This window comes from Lissotriton helveticus, chromosome 3_1 (assembly GCF_964261635.1).
Source record: "Lissotriton helveticus chromosome 3_1, aLisHel1.1, whole genome shotgun sequence".
NCBI classification, from domain to species: domain Eukaryota; kingdom Metazoa; phylum Chordata; class Amphibia; order Caudata; family Salamandridae; genus Lissotriton; species Lissotriton helveticus.
In genome coordinates this window covers 1151078406-1151102370 of record NC_136061.1, presented here as the reverse complement: position 1 = coordinate 1151102370, position 23965 = coordinate 1151078406, and the positions used below count along the sequence as shown (strand labels likewise).

Sequence of the window (23965 nt, the reverse complement as noted above, 5' to 3'; positions counted from 1 at the left end):
TTTGTAAGCATATTGATCGTAATCATGCGTGATTAATGTCGCGTGATTATATGACCTGCCCTGGTGGGGTGCTATCCATCTTCCCCCCAACCATTTAACGAGGATTACTCAAAGATCCTCCCTCATCAACTGTCTGCCCCCCTTGGAACAACCCACCCCTTGGGCATGCCAGTCGTAATTGCCATTTATCATTGTGTGTACAGGCTGTGTAGTGCGCTGTCACTATTTAGCCCAATAAAGCTAGCGCGCTTTTGAACCTCGAATCTACTTCCTGATATTATGCAGTTGCGCTCTAGTCTTCGAGCGTTTCAATACCACCTGACTCTCGTTGCCATAGCATCACTTGGTTCCGCACGCAGGTCCGGCCTCCTTATGACGCAGGCTGCTCGTCAGCTCAGCCATCATGACACGTCTCACTTCCCTACTGGCTCGCTATTCCGGCACTCCGCCCACGAATCATGCGGCTCGCCCCCCGGAAATGAGACACACCACTCGTAGAATCACTATTAAACTGCTCCTCCGGCCCCGCTCTTGATCGTCGGGGTCCGGTTTGAGGGTGCCTGAGGAATACAGAGGGTGCCTGGCGTCGAGGGCGTAAGTGATCATCTGGCGATTGGGGGATCTCACACTGGTGGCGCCTCCGCTAAGCTAAGTAGCGTTTTACTTTTCCCTGACTTGATTATGTTTTTTCCTTTACTAAGGGTGTGCCAATTCCGCTACCACCCCCCTCCCGTGACCCATGGTGTACCTTGAACACACCATATAAGTGAGAAATTTTAACTTTTATTATTCTAGAGAATGGATCACAGACCTTTGGTCCATTGATCCCGACTAGGAACACGCGCTTCCTATTTAACCCACAGCTACTATATTTCACTATTTCACTTGTAGCTCACGACACCTCCCAATGTTGAGTGTTAATCTGCCCAGGGACAGAGGCTGGTGGTAAATGTACTGTTAAAAGCGCCGCCCACTGTCCACCCACACTGAATGGAGCACCATGAACTCACCTATGCGAATAAGACCTACTACTAACCGTCTATATGTATGTCTTTGTCCTTTCTTCTCCACAGGTGCAGCCTCCTAAACCAGGAGCAATCCGGAAGAGATTTCTCTTCCTTTTTGCACTTTTTTCACTCTTTTCACAATTCACGTCCCTAGGTAAGGGTGGGCCTTAGTGTGCTCATACCGCCAGGGTTTAGTACACTTTTTAGTCCTGACGAATGCCTGGTAATTAACACCGTTTTGAAGGCAGAAACATGTTGACTGACAAATAATTAATTCTGGAAATAACCACACAATTAATTGTGGACTACTTTCCTACACTTACTTTTAAATATATGTAGATCTGGCGTTGAAGCACACTAAAGAGGCACTCGGCCTCTTTAGTGGGGCCCAATGATGAAGCATGTCACTACCAGGTGGTGAGTGAGGGCTTTCTTAACTGACCTAAGTGAGGCCAGTCTCCGTTGCTCCTTTGTGTGGTCTTATTAGTACCATAGGACACTCTTTTCTTGTTTGACAGCACATCTGTAAACACCTGCTCCCTTTGCTGCGGCCACACATCACTGGCAGCCAGTGTCAACGGATCGTTTGGGTGACGCCTAACCACAGTTTCCACCCCTTATTGAGGGGCGCCATCTGCGTGCTGTAAAAGGTGGCAATGCATACCTTCTGCACGCAGAAAAGTAGTTTCCACTTTTTGGAAGATGGTTGCACTAAAGCTTTGTTAGAAGATAGGGCTAAACCCCCACAGTCAAAGTACCTGTGCCTGCAGCTCAGCTCTCTAGTGGCCTGGACATGTGCTCGCATAGTCAGTGTGAATAGTAGTGCTTGGTCTGCAACTCGAGGAGCTGCCGGTCACACTGCCTGTGGGGCCATGGGGGTCTAAACAGAATGCCAGATGAGGCTGCAAGTACTGCTGAAACAAGAGCATAAGTCTAGGAGCCAATCACCTGGTGAGTGAAAGCAGAGTAAAGCAGGCCCGAAGCAGGAATGGAGGAAGAAATGTTCAGACGTGCACTTTTGTGTAAAGGTGTGTCTGTGTCGTGTGTATTCATGGGCCTGCCTAGCGAGGAGTACCTGTCAAAGTGTCCCTTTACCACACTGTGTCCTCCTTGACTACGTTTATCCCAAGTATCTCAAGCCATCCATTGCATCCACTGCCTTGCCTGTCCTACATGGGTCATCTCTGCTGTCATGCTGCTCACTTCTGGCGCTAGCGCCCTGTCACAATTGTGACCATCCTCGGTGCATGTTCTGATATTCCATGGCTTTGTAGTTTTCAGTCATGGCTTGATGGGGTAATTGTTGCCATATCGTGACCATTCGTAACATAATAGTTGCCACCCATACCAACAAGGTTTTCGTCACTGGTATACTGTTGGCATCCTTTGAATAATGGTGCTGACTCCTGGTGGAAGGTGTTCCAAGCATAACGCTGGTCGTTATTGATCTATCAAAGGCAGCCTTAGAATTATGGTTATCCCCACCTCATTGTAGGCACTTTTGCACCCTGTGGGCATCGTTGGCATTCGATTGTCCGTTCCTGGCATAATAGGGGTTGTGGGATAATTAATTCTATACTCTTGGTATATTTTGGACATTGTTGGGATTATGGAGTTGCTAAGGAAATTAATGCTGGACCTCTCTGGAATGTGGGCCTGTGAGCCGGGGGACCATAGCTGTTCCTAAGAGTTTGGCTGCTGCCCTGCCGAATGCCAGGTTTACTGATACCAGGGCTGCCTACGTTTGTTTCCATCTTCCACTTCTTACTTTCTACACCCTTCCACTGGCGTATCTTTGCCCCTCAGGGCCACGCTGAACAGCGGAGTGGGGGTGAGGGGTGCTGCCGCTAAACTCTGCATTTGCAAACGCATATAAGAGAAAGGGAAGGGGGTGGGGCTGCCCCCCAAACTCGTGCCGCCTATGGCGGACCGCCCCCTTCCGCCCCCCTTGCTGCGACACTGCACCCTTCACTTCCAGATTCTCTATCTCACTCTTGAGGGTTCCTTTTTATCCATTCTTCTCAATTTGTCACTATTCCCCCATATTTTATTCCTACTTCTTTCTGGCTTATTCTCTCTCTTCCTCTGGGTCAAAGTCAAATGCTGAAAAGTAATTCCTGATTCCCAAAATGTTAAAATACTGACTACCTGCAACCCCCGGCATAAATAATTACATTTCTAAAATATACTTGAGCTGATATTTGAGTGATAGTGACATTTCTAAAATATACTTGAGCTGATATTTGAGTGATAGTGTATCTTGACTGGGTGGGACATACGGCTGATATATTTATTTTGTGCCACTGGGTACTTGCTGCTGTGACCCTTATTTTATTACTTGCATAGAAACATTTAACTATACTGATGAGCCGTTTTATGTCATTATCACTGTTGCTCTCTGAGGCCTATAAGCCTATAAATGTAAACCACATAATATGCATTTTGTCCGAATAAAAAGGTGTCTTGAGCTGAGCTGTAGATTAAATATCTGTGCCTGTACAATCAGTGTCATCTAAGTAATATGGAATGGAATTTTTTGTTGCGGTAGAAATGAAGAAAGATGCTACACTCATATTGAAAAAATAATACACCACATTTTTAATTGAATGTGCAACCGATGGCCTTTTAAAGCAACTTTTGGGCAAAATGTGCTGGAAAATCCACCATTTTCCTCTCAGGTTTTGTTGTGCGTGAAATCCCCAAACTCTTGAACAGGATTGCTTGCATGGCATACCAAGTATTGAGACAATGGCATTGCTAGCCAATTTATGATGAAATTATGTTGTAAAATGCACCAATTGTCTACATGTTTAGGCCTGCTGTTAGCCAAGCTCTTTTGATTTAAAAAAATTATATGCATTTCATACTAACTTAAAGGGGCTTTCAGCCAGCCATCTTTATCCCTTGCCCTGTTATCCATTGCCTAATTTCATTGTCCGTTACAGCATTCTGCCCTTTCACTAGGAGCACATCCTCATACAAAGTAGTTCCCTTGAACGTTTTTAGCAATTTATCTTTTTAAATTGACGAATGCCTGGCAGCGTCCCCTACAATAATATTTGCAAAGATTTTGACAAAACCAGCATTGATGAGGCTGGTGGCAAATGCCAGACCTATTGACATTTTCCAATTCTTGTTTAAAGGTCGGTCTTACTTGATTTACTCACCCACACAATGGGCAGGCCTTTCTGTCCACCAATTTCAGATGTCACCAGCAACCATTGCCACAGACTGAGCACGGAGCCTTATGCACACTTGGCCCAGTGCACATAGGAGTGCCTTGGTTAGATGACCTGATGTCCCGAGCTCCTCTGATCCCCTGCCAGTCTGCTTATCAATGGGAGGCAATCGCATTTCGCCTCACTGCTGGATTATAATAGCCTGTTACTGGTGTCTAATGGTGATATGTTGTTATCTCAAGCACTCCTGACATCAGAACACCACAAAAATCTTACCGGAGTTTGTAAGGAAATTAAGGCATAAGATACTCGATCTAGTATCATATATATTCTGCACTTGTGGAGCATGTTTTAAATAAGCAATAAAAGTACATTTGGAAAACTTAGAGTATGAGGTTTTTCTGTGTATTCCATGTAAATTAAATGTAGGTAGACGCTGGTGTTCGACGGAATGATAAAAGGGGCACATTCCAAAATGGCAGCCGAACACGGTCATGTTTAGATGCAGTGTTTGATTAGACTAAATACAATTTCATTAGTGAGAGATTCATATTTTACTTTTATATGAACAAATGCTTTTCTTTTTACGAATTGCCAGAGTGTTACCATGGCAACAATGAAACATTCATAGTTCAGCACCTCTTTCGTTATTTTCGTCATTGTAAATGGTCCATAATATTCGGTTAAAAAAAGACATTAATTTGTCAAAATAAAAATAAAATACGACAATGAACCAGCATTTCCCTGTTGCTGGGAGACTTTGATGCTGTTTTTTTTTTTTAAATTCCCATCCTTGAAAATGGTCGTAAATGCAGCATTTTTAATAATTTTAAGATTTAGAGCCGAGAAACTAGGTGCTGAGACCTATTGTTGCACATTTGAGGACAAGTACATGTGTCGATCTCCGCAATTTTACAAAGGCAGATCAGTCATAAAATGTAACATATCACTTTTCCCAACAATGTAATAAGCTATGACAGTAGTAGACCAGTAAAAAAAGAATACAATTGTAAAATAAAAAGGTGAATAATAAATTAATAAAAATATTCAAAACCGCTACAAAACAATAAAAACAAACGTGATCAGCGTTAACAGGCTTACTAAACAAAATGAAAAATGGGAAGTAAAAATGTGAATACAAAATAAATACTTTTTTTTAAAACCGCTACAAAACAATACAATAAATGTGACCACCGAGCTTTAACAGGGTTACTAAACAAAACACCAGAACCTCTGGTTCCATTCGCAAAACTGCAATATATCATTTTACATATTGTCCAAACCTAAATCATCGCCCTTGGAAGCTTCGCTTTGAAAGTAACTGTCTGAATGAAGATGTCAATGACTAGTAATGCGTTCACTCTGTTTGCTTTTGCTTTTATGGTAGGTTGATTTGAAGACAAGAGAACACTGTATGGCTGTTTATTATCAGGGTCTTCTTTGCATTGGAATATAAATTGCCTGTTTAAAAATTGACCATTTGTCCCTCTCTCTCCTCAGGGGAAGCTGCATAACCACCAGCTAATGGGAATCATTCCAAGAATCGCACACGACATCTTTGATCACATCTATTCCATGGATGAAAACCTAGAATTCCACATCAAGGTAAACACGGCCTGTCATGGTAGGCAGGACATAATCATGGACGACTGTAGATAACTTCTTTGAGATGCAGGTTTTCCTGATGAGTTGATGGCACATATTGGGCTCAATGTGTCTTTGATATTTAATAGGAATGTTTTGCAAATTTATGCAGAAGGTTGTTCTGAGGTTATGCTGCAATATGCTTCCAGTCACCCATGCTGTATTCCCAATGAAAGGCAAGGCTCATGGGGCATAGCCAAGAACACTGTAGGCTCTAAAAACCTGCCACTAAGAGAGCTGTCTTCACCCCTGGCACCACCACAGTCACCAAAAGCAAAAAATAGTCACTACATTTAATTGAACTTGACAAAAATTCTAATGAGGGCATCCTTGTCCATGAATCAGTAAAGTTCCACGTCCCAAGCCAATACAGAAACCAAAGAAAGGGATCGGACGATGATGATCAGCAAATGTAGGATATGGCCCGCGGTATTGTATTGCATTGTAATTGCATTTATATAGCGCTTACTACCCCTGACGAGGCGTTGAAGCGCTTATGGAGTCAAACTTTGACATATCTATATGTAGAAATAAAAGTGCTGTATATTCTCATAATCCATTCTCTGTGATGTTAATACAGGTTTGATAATCCATGTGTGGGGTTGACCCAGAAAGATACATTTTCCTAATGTTTTAGGGAAACTTTTGATGTTTTAGGGCAAAATTTGACTATTTTCTGCCATGTTAAAAGAATGAGACATTGCGCTTATGATAGTGGAAATATATTTCTTGATTCTTCTATAAGCATCTGCTTCTTGCAAAATAATACTTAAGCCAGTTTGTATTTGTCGACACTTTGAAGAGAGGGAGTCATTGGGTCAGTTTTGTAAAACTCGGTTTCTAGAGAATAAAGTCTGTAGAAAGGACCCAGGGCCGGACTGGCCGTAGTGCCCACCGTGCATTTCTCCGGTGGGCCGGAGGGGTCGGGCCGGTTTTGTGGCTGCAGGGTGCCGCTTTTCTTACAGGGTGCCGGTTTTGCAACAATGTTGCAAAATCAGCCCTCTGTAAGAAAAGTGGGAGTGCTTAGCGGCTAACAACACCCTCCCCTCCTGTTCCCAGGGCCGGTGGAGAAGCAACCTGCCAGGGCTGGTTGCTGTTCCCAGTCCGGCCCTGTAAAGATCTCGTTTAGAGCATGCATGAGATGCTGTCAGATTTAGACAGACCTGCACACTGGTCGCAAGACATGCAGAATAAAGGAAATTTAGTACCAACCAGGGACTTAACACAGGCCCCCGCATCCCTGCGGTGTGGGGGTGGGGGCCCGCAAGCTGCAGGGGGCCCCTCAGCTCAGTAGGTAGGCCTGAGCGCTCCGTAATAAATCTGGAGTAGGGGCCCCTCCGTGTACATTACAGGGGGGCCCTTAAACATTTGTTATGCCTGTAGTACCAACTGATGTTTTAACATATTATAAGCAGCATAATTGGTTGCACCTGACTTGGAAAGGTTTCCAGACAGTGTAGTGCATCATCTACCCCCCCCCCCTTGTTTGACAGTATACAAGGATAATATCAAGGTCAACCACGAGCAGTGAGAAGTTGTGCCTTGCCTTTGGTTTAAATATGTTTGTGAGTGAAGATATGTGTGGAGTCTCTCTGTGACTGTCTCTATCTTACTTTTATTTTATGGGGGTTAGTGCTTTGTGGCCCAGGTGCTTTAATCCTGCTTTTCAGGTGCTGCCTCTGGGCAACCACGCGTTTCAGTTATGGAAGTATGCTGAGGGATTGAAATGTCTTTTTTGCAGGAGTGTTCGTTGGTGAGGGATTCTGCTGGGTGGTTAAAAGTTGCTAGACCCAAAATCTGCTCATTAATTCTGTCACAAAAATCTTCTACCTGTTGTACTTCACAGAATAGCTTCTAAGCTGTTCGTTTCTATTGTAGATATTAATTAATTAATGTATTTTGGTTTGGATAATAAGACAAACAAAAGTGAAAAAGACATTATTATAAAAACAATTCATTCAATTGCACACTTCATTTAAAAGTAATTTGATCATTTTGGTCAGCATGAGTAGTGGAGGCCTCGCTTGTTAATTTCCACGCAGACAAAATGTAAACTGCAAACAGAAAGAATATATTTTGTAAGTCTCTCCTCATACGCAAATCTAGAGCCGCTCTACGTGCTCTTTTGTTTTACGGCCAAAAGAGGGGTCGGAGAAACTGCTTCCGGAGTATCTTCGATTTTGAACAGAGCAACATAAAGTGCTTTGACAGTTTGACAGTTGCAGTGTTCTGAACAAGCCTCAGAGGAGGACCAGGTTTTAACAAAAGTACAAACTGGTAAGGCGTCCTATATACATCTTGTATATTGGCTCCTCTTTAGATCAGGTACCAGCTGGTTTAAAGGCCCTAGAGGATTTGATTTCAGGATGCGAATACATCAGCTTCCCTTTAATGGCGATCTTAAAAAACTTCTCTTAGACATTTTGTTTGTACCATTTTTTCATTGTTATTAAAACTGGATTTAGTCATTAGACTTGGAATATTCCTATTTTTATTTTTGGTCCAGGCAACTGAGTTCTGTTGAGGTCCTAAGTGATAGGGTACCCAGACGAGTTTTCTTTAAATTTTAAATAGATTTGGACTGTAGAATTGTTCCATATTCTTTGCCAATAAAGTATATGTTTGGGTTAAGCCGCCGGCGCAGCACTAGATATACCTAGTTCTAGTCTTAATGCTTCTATCGGTGTGCACAGGCACATCAGCTATCACAAAAAGCCATTCTCAATTTTATGTACTTCAGGGGCATCTGTAGCCCCACAGTATAGCCCCATACCAAGTAGCAGCTAATTCTATTGGTCCTACCGCCTGTATGACCATAATGGCCTAACAGGCTGATGGCATGTTTGCAGAACAGATGTCTGTAACAGGAGGTCTCTCTGGTATAACAGCGGAGTGGTGGAGACAAACCTGCTTGTCTACATCCACACAAGAACACTCTCGGACTGGGCATCCCAGGGTGCCTATTGGACCCCAGAACTCTTGTTATAATATTATGTACATTGTTTGGATAGTCATTACAGACGTTTTGTAAGAAAACTGTTCTACCCAATGAAGTTACCGGAAATCTAAAAGGTGAAAACATGCTTTTAAATTGCATCACTACCCATGAACGCCAAATAGGCCGAATTCCCATTTAGTAAACTAGATATAAGACATACTTATTAATTCTTTGAATGCCATAAAAAGTAGATTTCTCTTTTAAGAACAAACTTGTTCTGAATGGGAAACTCGATTGGCTATTCTTTGTAGTGGTGCAGTTGACAGGAGATTGTGGCTCTGCTTTGTTATTTCAGGGATTCTCAGTATGGTAAACTCAGATCACGTTGGATAGCTGATTGCAAATATGCACCAAGACTCCCTGGACATTGCAAAACATAGGTTTTCTGGGCCTCTCTACTGACTGCATACCTATGAGAGTTTGATAATTCAATTTAAAATGTCCATTTTGAAATTTCATTCCTTCAAATTTAATAATAAAATATCCTGTATATCACAATGTAATATTACAGCTCATTATGTATACTAGAAATTGTCACATCCTTTATCCTGTACAGATTTCGAATTCAATATAGTAAAACAAAACAACATTGATTTGTAGGATATTGATAGCAAAGAGTCCATATCAACGAAGTGCCTTATAGTTTAATCTAATCCTATCATTTGTAGAGGTCATATTGACAAACAACTTTTAATGTATGTAATGTAAATAATTTAATTACTGTATAGATAATTTATAGTTGTAATGCTCATTGCCTTATTTAGCGTTCAAATCAGTTTCAATTAGACCATTTAAGCAATTCTTATATAGTTCATCTCATAATTTGGTATCTAATTAAAAACTAACAGATAATGCATGTCCACTCTCTTTATACTCTATACTTCGTGAGGAAATAATGTAAAGTTTCTTACACTAGAATTGTTAAAAAAAATCATATCCTACTTAAGCCAATCATTTGTACAGATGTTTTAGGTATTTCATCTATATTTAGCTATCCTCGTTTTTGATCAAATTAAATCTGTCTCCTTACAAAGCATTGGTGCTTCCTGTTGTTTTGTGTAGATGCTTTTCTGATTGATTTAAGGTTAATCTGGCGCTTATAGTTTTTTTTAAAGAGGTGCTGTTGGAAAGAGACTCTGGCCTACCGATTGCATAATCCAAGTAGCAGTTGTAATTGACATTCAAGTACTGGTTGCAAGCTCTTAAAGACATGTTGGTGAATGACATGACTGTAACAGGCCTATCAAAAAGTTTGAAAAATCCAGATTTATGGTCACAAATTGGAATGAGAACGAGTCAAAAAAATCAATGTAAACTATCTTTTATTATAAAAATATGATCTTAAAAGTACAATCACATATGTATCATTAATCATCAGTTAAAAAAACATAAAATTCCTGTTGCACTGCAGATGTTAGAAATGGGTCAAATAAAGCTCTGCCGATTCATGCTAGGTGGTGAATACATTGCCCGTTTTAAAGGTACTGTAAATGTTTTTCTAATAACCAAAAGTACAATTTTAGCCAAACAGTACATGGGCGGATGAAGCAAAAATCACAGTATCGGAAATAAATTGAATGAAAAAACGAAGGACCTACTAAATATAACCATCTTGCGAAAAGGCAGACCACACTAAAATGTTATGCGATTTTGCAAGTATATGAAAGGAAGTTTTTACTGTAGTTCACAGAGGTCAAAGTTTGATCGTACAGCTCCTGCACCTTATGTAAAGTTTCAACGTACATCTGATGACTCTAAACACTTCAGTCCTTGTCCAAATCTGATTTGACCAACTAGCTAAACATCTCCCTGTGTCCTGTCCTTGTACTTTGTGTAGTTTGAGTGCCCTTTCGGTAAACATTTGAACTCCCCTAACATGTCTGCGGGTCTTTTCATGTTTTAAAGTGCAGACTTATATTGTCATTCCTTGGCATACCCCAGTCTCGTTTTTATTTTGTTCATGGGCATGTGGATTTCTCTGTGTATTTATGTGTTATCGCGTTTCCATCGCCCACGCGCTACGATTGGGCTTGTTTGACATAATTTTAATTTGTCTTCTGTTGCAGTTAAAGCAATCGTTTTTGGTATTTTTTTTAATTCTTTGTGGTGCAGGACAATTTAATTTGTTGTCATTCCCTTTTCAATATGCTAATAACGTCGCTTGTACATTATGTTGTTTTGGCCTGCGAAGTGTCTTTTCTTGATTACCTTTTTTCTGAAGACTGCAATTCATTATTTTTTTTACTTTTCACCATTCCAACTTGCACACTGAGGAAGTTCTATTCCAGTCACATGCCCCCGAGCATTTCAATTATTTTCAATGTCAAGACAATTTACTGCCCTGCGCTGCCCTATACACTGGCGCCCAATCAATTCTAAAACATTCTGTTGGCTTACTCACATGATTAGTTGTTCGCTTAGTACATTGTACGCACTGTGTGTACTTGTGCTCTAATTATGTTCCATAATGTTACAAAAATGCGCTTATAAACACATGCATAGAGCTACTTGTGCTTAAAGTATCATATTTTGTTGTTCAAGGACTAAATAGGACCTTGGAATATGGAAATAATTTGCCTTGAAGGGAACCAAACTAGAAATTCTTGCAACTGTGTGAAATACTTTTGAAGTATAATTTCTTTTTTTAGTTATTAGAAACAGCACTTGCAGGAACAATATTCAGAGGAAGGTAAAAAGAGATGCTTCAGCGAATCTCTGGCAGGCAGCAAAGGGTTCTTCCAGTACAACAAGCAGGCAGTTATTCCCCATTCTTCCTCCAGTCTGGTTCTGAATTCCCAATGAGCCAAGCATACATTTTTATAATGGACGAACTACCATGCCATTGCAAGGGTGTCTTAATCCAACTCCTAAGATGTTCCCACACCGTAGCGCCTAGATTTACTCGGTATGATGCAGTTGCTCTTCTGGGGGAATAACTGGTGACGCCGATTCCTTCCATAAATCCTTGCTGGTGAACATTCAGATTGATTGAGTGCAGTCATGAGGCTACAGAGCGCAGCCTTGCCCTACAAGTCCAAGTGTCTTGAACTAGCTCAGCCTAGTCCTCTAAAGAAAATCCTTCCAGCACTTCTTGCGTCTTTCAACGGATGCAGCACAGAGGTAGGGAGATACTCTGGAATGGGCTCTTCTTCAGGAGATCAAGGTGATGGCAAGAACTGTTCACTGACAAATGACCTGAAATCTCCTCCCACCCATCCTAGCTCTTGTGTGTGTTCCCTTTGAACCTATGGTCTGGCGGGCGTCTTGGGCAAAGTCGGTTAGACTTTTGGAATATTTCAGCATGTGTCTCAGTATCACACTAGTACTCTTGAAGTAGCTCAGACACACACTATTCCAAATCCTATGTGTATCAACAATTAAGAAGATAACTCCAGAGTAATTGATGATTCAATCTATCTACCCAAGCCAAACTGACAATAAAGAACAAATGCAATGACAGTTAAGGCCTCCGTATTCAACATCATAATTGATAATTCATTCATATTTATACGTGAGACACAAGCGCTGCAGCATTTCTGCCAGGGATCAGAGCAACTCTAAACTACTAGACAATTATGGGCACCTTTATCCTGCTCCACAGTTCTCCATCTGACCCAGATTCAGCAGTCCTGGTACTCTGCACATTACAATTGGCTTGGTATAAATATTTTACAATATTTTATAGCTCTACAATACCTGGCTGAGTCACTGACAATCACGCCAGTCCCAAAGTACCAAGCAGCTAGGACTGCACTGGGAGAACACAGCCACACCATTTTAGCAGTACACATTTTTTTCAAGAACTTTTAAGAAACCATTTTCTCAAAGCAGGGGTAAAAAAACTCTTGTGGTAAAAACTAATTAAACAAGAGAAAATGCATTAAACCAATTAAATTCTTACAGTCATTATGAGTAGATTTTGAAAAGTATTCTATGTTATGAACCATCCCTGTTTTTTATCATTGAATTCAATGATTGGGATAAGCAGTTTTGAAGCACAAGAAAATTGACCACAGCATGGTTCTTCATGTGACAGCAGAAAGCTACACACCTTGATTTCTTTAGTGCCCCACACAATAGATGGTATACCAGCATATCTCTGCAAAACAGAGGTTCCCATACTCTTGGGATTGGTCAGCTTTGTCCTTAAGTAAGCCTTTTAAGTAATGTATGTTTAGCATTCTATGTCTTCACTAGAATGGAAGTTTGTTGGGCGTGCATGCTTGGAGTGGGTCACCATCTACCTGTTACTGAGTATTAGAAATGGGGGTCCCTAGTTAGCATTGTCTTGCACCCTGTCCAAGTAGGAACCCTTATTCTAGTCAGTGTAAGGGGATTACACAGCCATCACAGAGGTAATGTATAAAGCATTTGTACATACACACAGTAATAAGTGAAAACACTACAAAAGGGCACTACACAGTAATAAAATGAAAACACTACAAAAGGGCACTACACAAGTTTTATGGAAAAAACATATATTTGAATGAAATAAGCCCAAAATAACAAAAATCTAATATACACTAATAAAGCTATCACTTTTAAAAGGTTCAAACTAGTTTAGTCCATAGGAAACTATGGATGCTTCACTTTAATCAGAAAGTACCTGGGAAAGGTCAAAATCAAAGACAAAAACAGACAGACGGGAGGTGAGGAACCGGAAGAGGAAGGTGATGCATCGGTTCCTTACTGCCAGGGGAGGTAATACGTTGGTTCCTTACTGCAGCTAGGGGAGATGATGCGTTGGTTCCTTACTGTTAGGGGAAGTGATGCATCAGTTGCTCACTGTTAGACGTCAATCTCTGGGCACACCGCCTCAGTTGCTTACTTTAGGGCCACGTTGATGAAGTGCTTGGCACACATGGCCGATTTGCTGAAAATCTAGATGCACTGGGTTGATGCGGCGGAACAGGCACTGCATCGATTTCCCAGCCATTAACACCTTTACTGCTGTGCAGATTTACACTGTGTGCTGAAGATTGCAAAAACCCACTGTTCATGACCAGCTCAGCTCGTCATGAGCACACAAGCAGTGTACTGCATGACGAGCTGAGCTCGTCATGAGCATGGAAGGGGTTAAGCAGGTGATGCATCAATTTCTTCAGCCGCACAGCAAAGCCGGAGTTATAGTCAGAGTGGGTGCCATGGATGTTGGTGACATGGTGCTCAGGACACAGGCTGCAGAGTAATTTAAGCCACACGGCAGGAGCTACATCGATTCTTTGTCCACACTGCAGTAATATTTTTGTTTTTCAACTGCACAGCCCTACTGCATCAGGAAAAACAGGCGCTGAAGGTCGATGCATGGATTTACTTGGTTCTTTGCAGCAAGAGCCACCTCCAAGGGCCCAGAACTGGAGTTGGCACCCCTTGGCAGGTCAGAGCTCCCAACAGAGACGTTCAGTAGCTGCGGATGAAGTCTTTGATGGCCCTGAGACTTCTTAGCAGGAGGCAAGCACACACAAGCCCTTGGAGAACCTTAGCAAGCAGGATGTAGAAAGCCAGAACGTCCAGTCCTTTTGCTGCCTAAGAGAGAAGCGGCAAGCAGAAGGCCAACACAGCAAAGTACACATCAAAGTGGTAGTCTCTCCTGACAGCTTCTCCAGCTCTTATTCTTGGTAGAATGTCCTCTTAGTCCAGAAGTGTTCTGAAGTTATTGTGTCACAGCTCCAGTACTTATACCTGTTTCTGCCTTTGAAGTAGGCAAACTTCAAAGGAAAGGCTTTTTAGTCCACATGACCCTGCCTTTCCCTGACGTGGCTCCAGACACACTACAGGGTGTTGGGGACAGCTTTGTGTAAGGACAGGCACAGCCCTCTTCAGGTGTCAACTGACTGTCTAGAGGGCATTCACAAACAGCCTGTTGGATCTGGCCCTTTTGGCAGGTTTATGTCCATACCTTTTGCCTCCTATTTTATTGACCCTGTTTTTGTTGGTTTTAGGACTCTGGGCCCTGTACCACTGCTAATCAGTGCTAAGGTGCATATGTGCTCTGTGTAAATTTTGATTCTGATTGGTTATCCATTTGATTTATTGGTTAGTCCCTAGCAAAGTGAACATGGTGTGCACAGGGCCTGTAAATAAAATGTTACTAGTTGGCCTGCAGCACTGGTTGTGCCACCCACATGAGTGGCCCTTAAACTTGTCTCAGGCTTGCCATTTGCAGTGTCTGAGTGCAATTTAAAACTGCCATGCCGACCTCTCACTTGCCAGGCCCTAACCTTCCCTTTCTCTACATGTAAGTCACCTTTAAGGTTGGCCCAAGGTACCCCTGTGGGTAGGGTGCAGTGTATGTGAAAGGTAGGACATGAAATACTGCCAATTTCGTTTTTCACTATTGCAAGGACTAGCTCTCCCATTGGAGGTGCCTTGTAACAATTTACAAGTGTAACTTTTAATTGAAAACAGTTGGAGATTGAGCTCTCTGTAGTAAAGCTGGTTTTAAACTGTGTGTTTGAAAATGCCACTTTTGGAAAGTGGGCATTTTCTTGTGTACCTATTCTGTGCCTCTGCCTGTCTGTGCAATCAACGTCTGGTTTTAGATTGACAGGGTTTTGTTTGTGTATGCACTCCAGACATTCACACAAAAGGAGCTGAGGTGTGCCCTGCAAATGCTGATAAGCCATCCTGGGCTAGAGTGGAGGTAGGAGTTGTCACTAGCACCTGAACAGGCTGTAGCGGTCCTGCACAATGCTGTCTCTGCCCCTGTAGTTTGGCTGGACCAGGGAGAACAGAACTGGTTTTGCTAAGCAAGAGAGCCTTTCTGAACAAAGACTTCAAAGGGAAAAAGGGGTATAAGTATTCTACCTAAAATCCCAGAAATTTAGATTACTTCTGGACTAAAAGGAGGACCCTGTCAAGAAGAAGAACTGAAGAGCTGACAAGAGGAGTACTGCCCCTTCGCTGTGTATTGCTTTGCTGGGTTGCCTGCAGTTGCTGCTTCCGTCTGTGGGCAGTGGAAAGAACAGGACTTCTGCCTTGCTGTGGTATCCTGCTTGAGAAGATTCTCCAAGGGCTTGAAGTAGAGCTTGCCTTCTGTTCAGAAGTCTCAGGGACAAAAAGACTTCACCTGCAGCGTCATTGAACTCCGCTGTTGGGATTTCTGACCTGCCTTGTGGTGCTAAATCCAATTCTGGGCCCTTGGAGGTTCATCCTGCTGCAAAGAACTAAAGAAGCCTGCAAAACTGACGCTTCATTCTTCTTGCAGCTGTATTTTCCAATGCATCACTGCCATGCTGGAGTAAATCCTGATGCACAGCCTCGTGCAGCTGAAGAAAACGATGCGGTCTATGATGCTGTAATGTACTGCTGAGGGCACTTTACTTTGCACTTTACTCCGTTCTTTTTAACCTGATTGTTTTATCTGACTGATTTTTAAAAATTACTTGTACTTTGCACTTACCTGTAACAAGGCTTGCTGCACTCGTCATTTCTTCGCCAGCGCCCCGTTCCACCACGGGTTTTCCCGCTTGTTCTGGAGGGCGCCGGCACAGATTGTGGGTCTCTCGCTGATTGGAGGAGACCCAGGGTCACGCACTAGCCTCTCCTCCAGGCGCCGCCCTATTTAGTCCTCATGACCTGCCCTGTGCTTAGCGGTCTATGATGCTGTAATGTACTGCTGTACTGCTGAGGGCACTTTACTTTGCACTTTACTCTGTTCTTTTTAACCTGATTGTTTTTTTATCTGACTGATTTTTAAAAATTACTTGTACTTTGCACTTACCTGTAACAAGGCATGCTGCCCTCGTCATTTATTCGCCAGCGCCCCGTTCCACCACGGGTTTTCCCGCTTGTTGTGGAGGGCGCCGGCACAGATTGTGGGTCTCTCGCTGATTGGAGGAGACCCAGGGTCACGCGCTAGCCTCTCCTCCAGGCGCCGCCCTATTTAGCCCTCATGACCTGCCCTGTGCTTAGCGGTCTATGATGCTGTAATGTACTGCTGAGGGCACTTTACTTTGCACTTTACTCTGTTCTTTTTAACCTGATTGTTTTTTTATCTGACTGATTTTTAAAAATTACTTGTACTTTGCACTTACCTGTAACAAGGCATGCTGCACTCGTCATTTATTCGCCAGCGCCCCGTTCCACCACGGGTTTTCCCGCTTGTTGTGGAGGGCGCCGGCACAGATTGTGGGTCTCTCGCTGATTGGAGGAGACCCAGGGTCACGCGCTAGCCTCTCCTCCAGGCGCCGCCCTATTTAGCCCTCATGACCTGCCCTGTGCTTAGCGGTCTATGATGCTGTAATGTACTGCTGAGGGCACTTTACTTTGCACTTTACTCTGTTCTTTTTAACCTGATTGTTTTTTTATCTGACTGATTTTTAAAAATTACTTGTACTTTGCACTTACCTGTAACATGGCTTGCTGCACTCGTCATTTCTTCGCCAGCGCCCCATTCCACCACGGGTTTTCCCGCTTGTTGTGGAGGGCGCCGGCACAGATTGTTGGTCTCTCGCTGATTGGAGACCCAGGGTCACGCGCTAGCCTCTCTTCCAGTCGCCGCCCTATTTAGTCCTCATGACTTCTTCCGCGCTCAGCGGACGCGCGTTCCGAAGTCTCGCCTAAGTCCAGCCCGTCTGCGCCCGTCTGCGCTGAGATCGCGCCTGGGGCCTGGGAGGCTGGGCTGGCCACTGCTGGTTCGCAAGTAGGTTTCTGCTACTCTGGACAGCACTTGCTTGCGTTGAAGCCTTTGGCTAAGCCCTGCTATCATACTATTGCCCCTGAGGCTTTCTCAGTTAGGATCGGTTGTGGATGTTTGAGCAGTGGTTCCGGAAACGCAAATTCCCGGAAGCCTCAGCAGAGTATTGGCGCCTCTAAGCCCGCCCCCAACATAACGACTGAAAGGGGGTTTCTTATCAATGCCAGGTCCTTAATAAAAAAGAACATCGCTTTCAGGGACTTTGTCTCAGACAGGAAACCTACGTGGGTGTTTATCACAGAGACCTGGGCTTCTGATGCCTCGGGACCTGATTTGATAGATGCTATTCCCACTGGGTATGCCCTGGCCAGAATGGACAGAATTGGTCGTCGAGGAGGAGGAATAGGATTTCTATATAAGGATTCCCTTATATGCCGTACCGAGTTCCTTTCCACTCCTTCTGACTTATATCAGGCTTTGTATTTTTCCACCAACTCTACCCCCTCTGTCTCTTTCTCTGGCCTCCTGTTTTACGGACAGCCGGGCCCTAGATCTACTTTTAGCTAGGATCTGATCAAGCTGCTAGAGCCATTTATTGAGAGGCCCAATATTACTCTCCTGGGTGGTTTTAATTTCCATTTGGAAAATATGGGATCTAGAGATACCCAGATCCTCCTGGATACCCTGGACTCCTGTAGTTTGACTCAGTCGGTGGTAGGTCCCACCCATCTGGCTGGGCATACACTCAACAGAGTCTTTTCCAATGACTTCAGGCTGAAGGTGGGCCCTCCGGTCCCCTTAGCTTGATCCGACCATTCGGCCGTCCCGTTAGAGCTGTCATTTCAGGATGTACCCCCTTCTCTTCCTGATGCCAAGAAGTGGGAACTTAGAAGCAACCTTAAAGCCATTAATAACGTGGTTCTCTCTCCTTATTTGAATGAATTGATACCTGCTGAATTGCAGGACGCCAACTCTGCTGCTCTTAAACTCGCAAGCACTATTTCAGGGGCTTTGGATATCGTGACCCCCTTTAAACAGCACTACTCTGCGAGAAAGAGTCCGTCGGCCTCCTGGTTCTCGGACAGACTTAGGCTGCTGAGATAAGGGTGTCGCAAACAGGAGAGGCTCTGGAGGGCTCAGTTGGATCCCTCAGAAAGGGAACAACATAAACTCAGTTTACAAACTAGCCATTGTGGAGGAAAAGAGGGCCTATTTTTCTAAGATTACTGCTTCCCTCAATTCCCCCAGAGATCTTTTTAAAATCATAGACTCCCTATCCTCTCCCCAGGTAGCGGACTCGATAGTGGAATCTCAGGAGTTGTGCGGCAATATCTCGGTCTTTTTCCACTCAAAGATCGTGGATATCTATAGCTCTCTTGAATCCCTGAATCTTGGTACGGCCTCTCCTACTAATTTTGCTCCCCCTAGAGATTGGAGCTTGTCTGGTGGACACCCCCCCGAGTTTCCTGTCCTTCCCCCATCTTACTCCTGAGCTGATGACTCAGCTCTTGGATAACACCAAATCGGGCTCCCCCTTAGACCCTTGCCCGCTTAAAGTCCTGAAGGCCTGTCGGGATGTGGTTATCCCCCTCTCATGAATGTCATGAATCGTGCAATCTCGGAGGGAGTGTTCCCCTCTTCATGGAAGATGGCGGTTGTTAAACCCCTTCTTAAGAAGTCCACATTAGACCCACGGGTATTAAAAAACTTCCGCCCCATTTCACTTCTTCCTGACCCTGCTAAGATGCTGGAATCTCATCTCAATCGGCACCTTAGCTCTTTCCTTGGGGACTCTGCCCTCCTGGATATCTCCCAGCATGGCTTTAGGAGATCTCATAGCACTGAGACCGCCCTCACGGCAGTTGTCAACAATATCCGCTCCCAGGTCGATAAGGGCCATACCACTCTTTTGGTCCTGCTAGACCTGACGGCGGCTTTTGACACCCTGCCTCCATCTATTCTGGTCTCCCGCCTTAGGGATATAGGGGTCGGAGGTCCTGCACTGAGCCTCCTGGCTTCCTTTCTTAATGAAAGGGAACAGAGAGTGAAGCTGGGCCAGTTTCTTTCTGCCCCTAAACCTGTGCATTTTGGGGTCTCCCAAGGCACCTCATTGAGCCCTACATTATTTAACATCTATGTGGCCCCACTTGCCAGGGTAGTTAGATCTTTTGGTCTGGAAGTACTGTCGTACGCTGACGACACCCAAATAATGGTCTCCCTCACGCAGTCCTTGAAGGACTCTGCCCTGAACTTCAGGAACTGTATGGAGGCTGTGTCTCAGTGGATGGTACAGAACTTCTTGAAACTAAACGGGGAGAAAACGGAGGTGCTGATCTTTGGGGGTAGTCAGGATATCTGGTCAAATGATTGGTGGCCTGCCTCTCTCGGGGACTGCCCTCCTCCCCGCCAGTTTGCCAAGAACCTAGGGGTTCTGATGGACACTGCACTCTCCTTTGCCCGCCAGGTCAGTAGGACTGTTTCCACCTGCTGTGGCTTCATCAGGGTCCTTAGAAAGATTGCCCAATATCTTTCTCCTGATGCCCGGAAACAGGCCACTGTGGCACTAGTCTCCTCAAGACTGGACTACTGTAATGCCCTTTATGTGGGCATAAACAAGAGCCTCATCCATCGTCTCCAGATGGTCCAGAACGCGGCGGCAAAGATGGTTCTAAACCTCCCTAGACTTGCCTCGGCCTCGGCAGCCCGGAGAAGCCTAAATTGGCTTCCCATTCAGTGCAGGATTTCTTTTAAGATTCTTTGCCTTGCCCGTGGGGCCCTCCACGGTACGGGTGCTGAGGGTCTCAAGTCACTTATTCATCTCTACTCTCCTAGTCGACCCCTTTGTTCCTCTAGGAAAAATCTTCTTGAGGTTCCTAGGTTTGTAAGAGCCAAATGAGAAGGCAGAGCATTTTCCACGGTTGTACCCAGGTTATAGAATTCTCTTCCCCCCGAACTCCTAGGGCAACCTTCGATTGCTCTGTTCCGCAAAGCACTGAAAACCTGGCTTTTTTCTGAAATGTACCTGTAAAGTACTTCATCAGTGACTACATATTTCTTGACCAGCTTAGGCCTTGATGCCCTTGGGCTAAGTTGCGCGATCAAAGATTCCTTTCATTCATTCATTCATTCATTCATTCATTCAGCACCGGTCAGGGCCCAAAGAACCACCCCATGCCGAGTTCAAACCGCCGGTCTCCGGAATCTGAGACCCCCGCACTGACTCCGATGCATGCCTGGCTGTCCAACTAAAAGAAACTACGCATTGTAGGACCGCGGCTGAAGAAATCAACGCAGTGCCTTTTTACTGCCACCGCGTCGACCTCTAGCGCATCCCAGATTTCCACACATCACACCTATGTGGCAATTTTTTTGATGCAGCACCTGTAGACCAGAACAGTCTTGAAATCGACCCCTCACTTCCCCCTACAGTCCGGATTTGACGCATCACTTCTTCTGCCTGCAGCAAAACTGTTACATCGCCTCCCCAAGGACTCAGGAACTGACGCATCGCTGTGTTTTCTAATGTTTCCCTCCTCTGCAGCTGTTTCGCCCTTTTGGATTTTGATGCATTTGCGGTAAATTATGTTAAAATCATGCATCCATAGATTTCTATGGGCAGAATTGCTTGAAACCTTGAAAAAGTGTGAGTTGTGTTTGTGGGATTTTTGTTGTTTTGGTCTTGTTTAGTTTAGATAAAGATGCTTTATTTTTCTAAACTGATGAGGTGTCCATTTGTAGTGTTTTCACTGGGTAACTGTGTGTGTGATGTACAAATACTTTACACACTGCCTCGGAGATGAAACGGTCTGCTCGTGCCAATCTACCAAGGAGGTGAGCAGGGGTTATCTAGGTGTGCATCTCCCTTATCCTGACCAGAAGGATGGGTCCCTACTTGGACACCGTGCATACCTCTGCCAACTAGAGACCCCCATTTCTAACAGTACGGAATTGGTATAGGGGGTTAGACAGATGACATAACAAATTGTAATATATTTTGTAACAAAACAAATAAATCTTCAGGTATTTTTCTCAGATGTTTTCATCTTTGCCTCAGTGGCCTTTGCAGCAAAATGTATCATTTTTTGCATCTAGTCGTATAAATAGTCATATATATTCAATCTCATTTTACTTTTCCAGTTTTGTAAAAGGAGTCACTTGCTGACCACCAATGCTTTCACAACCAACTCCATTTTCCCTTGATGGAAGTACTCCACTTCTCGGATGTCGTTGAACAGCATATATAAAACTAAAGCTTGTTTTTTTTATATCCCAATTGTCTCTTATTCCTGTAGCATGATTTTTTTTTCTCCATTGTGATTTCAAAATAGATGCATCTTTATTATTCATATTTCAACCTTCTCTGAGATCCTTTATGCCAACCAATATGAAGGGCATTTATTTGGGCAAACTTGCCCGGGTAGTTATGGTGATTGGTGATTAAATAGCAACAGACTTCTAGGGATGCACTTTACCTGTAATGTGATGAAGGTGAGAAGGTGACTCGTTTTCCTCCATTTTATATCTGCTGCTCTGGCCTGGACAATTAAATCTAACACATTGGGGTTAGTATTAACGTTTAATAATGCCTTGTTGTGCACTGCTCATTTTGAATATCTTTGTCCAAATCCTCACTGCCAGATGAAATCCATTCTACCTTCCCTAGGGTCAATAGAGGTTGCTTCCAGGAGAGGGTATTCTAGTCTTACCATTCACAGGACGAGGAAATGATCCTGCTTCATATGTGGAGTAGTTGGTGAGACTTGCCGGCAGGAAATAAAGTAACTGGACATTTAAGAATCAGTGCCTGGCAGCTGTTATGTCCCCGATTCTTAGAGTTGAGAGGAAATTGCAGAACTTCCCAGCTCAACCTGAAAAGACTTCAACAAACACCTTCAGAAGTGTTTGTTGGATCCACGAATAAAGGGCTTTTAGTAGTGTGCTTGAAAACAATAGGAGCTGGAGGAAGTTGCCCTGAATAGTGCCGGTGCAAGGAGAAGTCTTTAGTGTTTTAGTCATAGAAAAAGACCCTGAGTTAGAGTTGAGAAGTATTTGAAAAGCATTCGACTTCAGTAAAAAGTGTTAAATATACTGAAGAATCCATCCTTCCCCCTTGGGTCAGATTGTTGAAGGACATTCCACTGACACTTTCCTCTCTCGACTTAGCACTACCAGGGGATGTTTTGTTGCCAAAACACATATATAAATGATTTACCTATTTTATTTACATGTTTTTATGAAGCGCAGCCCAGGTCTACAGGGCCTTGGAGTGCTGCACAAAATTAAAAACAATAATGTGCAACAAGGAATTGTCCACATGTGGCAGGAATTAAGCAGCAACTAGGGAAACATTTTTACTCAGGTGTGGAAAACCTGAAGCTTTTTAGACCTGGATTGGTCATATTGTATGTTAGATGTTCTGGAGAAAGAAAACATAAAAAACACAGCACAGGCTCATGTGTCCTAACATATTTTTTTTAGAAACACAGAGTGCATCGGACCTTAGCATCGGTCAGATTTCTCAGCCCGTGGCATTTAGGAGACTTGATAACGCTTTTTCCTGTTACAAGTGGGTTCACTGTGTGCCCTACCAAATGGTTATATCCTATTAAGGAACGGGTGTAATACATTTATGAAAATGTGCAGAGTGGGAGTCTGAAAATTCATGCATGAAGAAAAAGTGTGAAAAAGATGGCCGTGCACAGTTGAGTAGAGCATGGCTGAGCTGGAAACCTGCAATATTTGCCCACTCTGAAGACTTTTTCTCTGGTCATGGTTTTCTCTCCTGTGATGGCAGGATGGGCTCTGGCAATCTAGCATCGGTGGTCCGTGTATTCGTTCATGAGTGCAATTGTTTGCGTTGCTTGGTGTGTTTATGCATACCGTAGCATTTGTTTTACTAACAATGGCTAAGCACCAAATTCAGTATTCAAACCTCTTCAGATCCGCGTAATTTTATTCTGAAATTTTTGGGGACTGCTCCAGTGGAGCAACACATATAGCGAGTTTACTGATGAAGAGAGTGCAGAGCACTAATATCAGAATATATGTACACCTGGTGTTATGATGAACCATCTGGCCAGATCCCCATGACTCCCAACCTTCGTAATCATGCACGCAACCCCATGGCCAGGCACAGCCACTAGGTATATAAATAAAGAGGTTTGAGACCCATCGGGTTCTTCTCAGAATCAGACACCCAGAGTGGGACTGTGTTTATTGTGTGCAGTGGATTAGGCCCTACTGCACCACAGTCACACATTACACTGGTGACAAAGGGCTCCACCACGCACCATCAAGTCGGCTACCAACGGTCTCCCACAGCAAATGTGGACGGCTGCTTGCACCTACCCGCAGAGCTGCGAAGCACATGGAGCAACACCGCAGGACTGCGGCAGCCCCTGCCACCGCCTGTTCGCCGCTGCCCCTGCGGTTGAGTTCCTTTTTCCCTGGGTTTCCCTTGTCTTTTTGTACCAGTACTTGCTTTGCTTTTCACTGTTGT

The 23965-nt window shown here is 43.8% G+C and overlaps 1 protein-coding gene across 1 annotated transcript in view; it reads left to right on the top strand.

Moving 5' to 3' along the window:
• Positions 1-23965, top strand: part of KIF5C (kinesin family member 5C) — a 612753-nt gene that overhangs the window by 270732 nt on the left and 318056 nt on the right. Inside the window, exon 4 of the mRNA XM_078681761.1 lies at positions 5687-5791. Coding sequence (XP_078537887.1) covers positions 5687-5791 — 105 coding nt within the window. The remainder of the gene's footprint in view (positions 1-5686; positions 5792-23965) is intronic.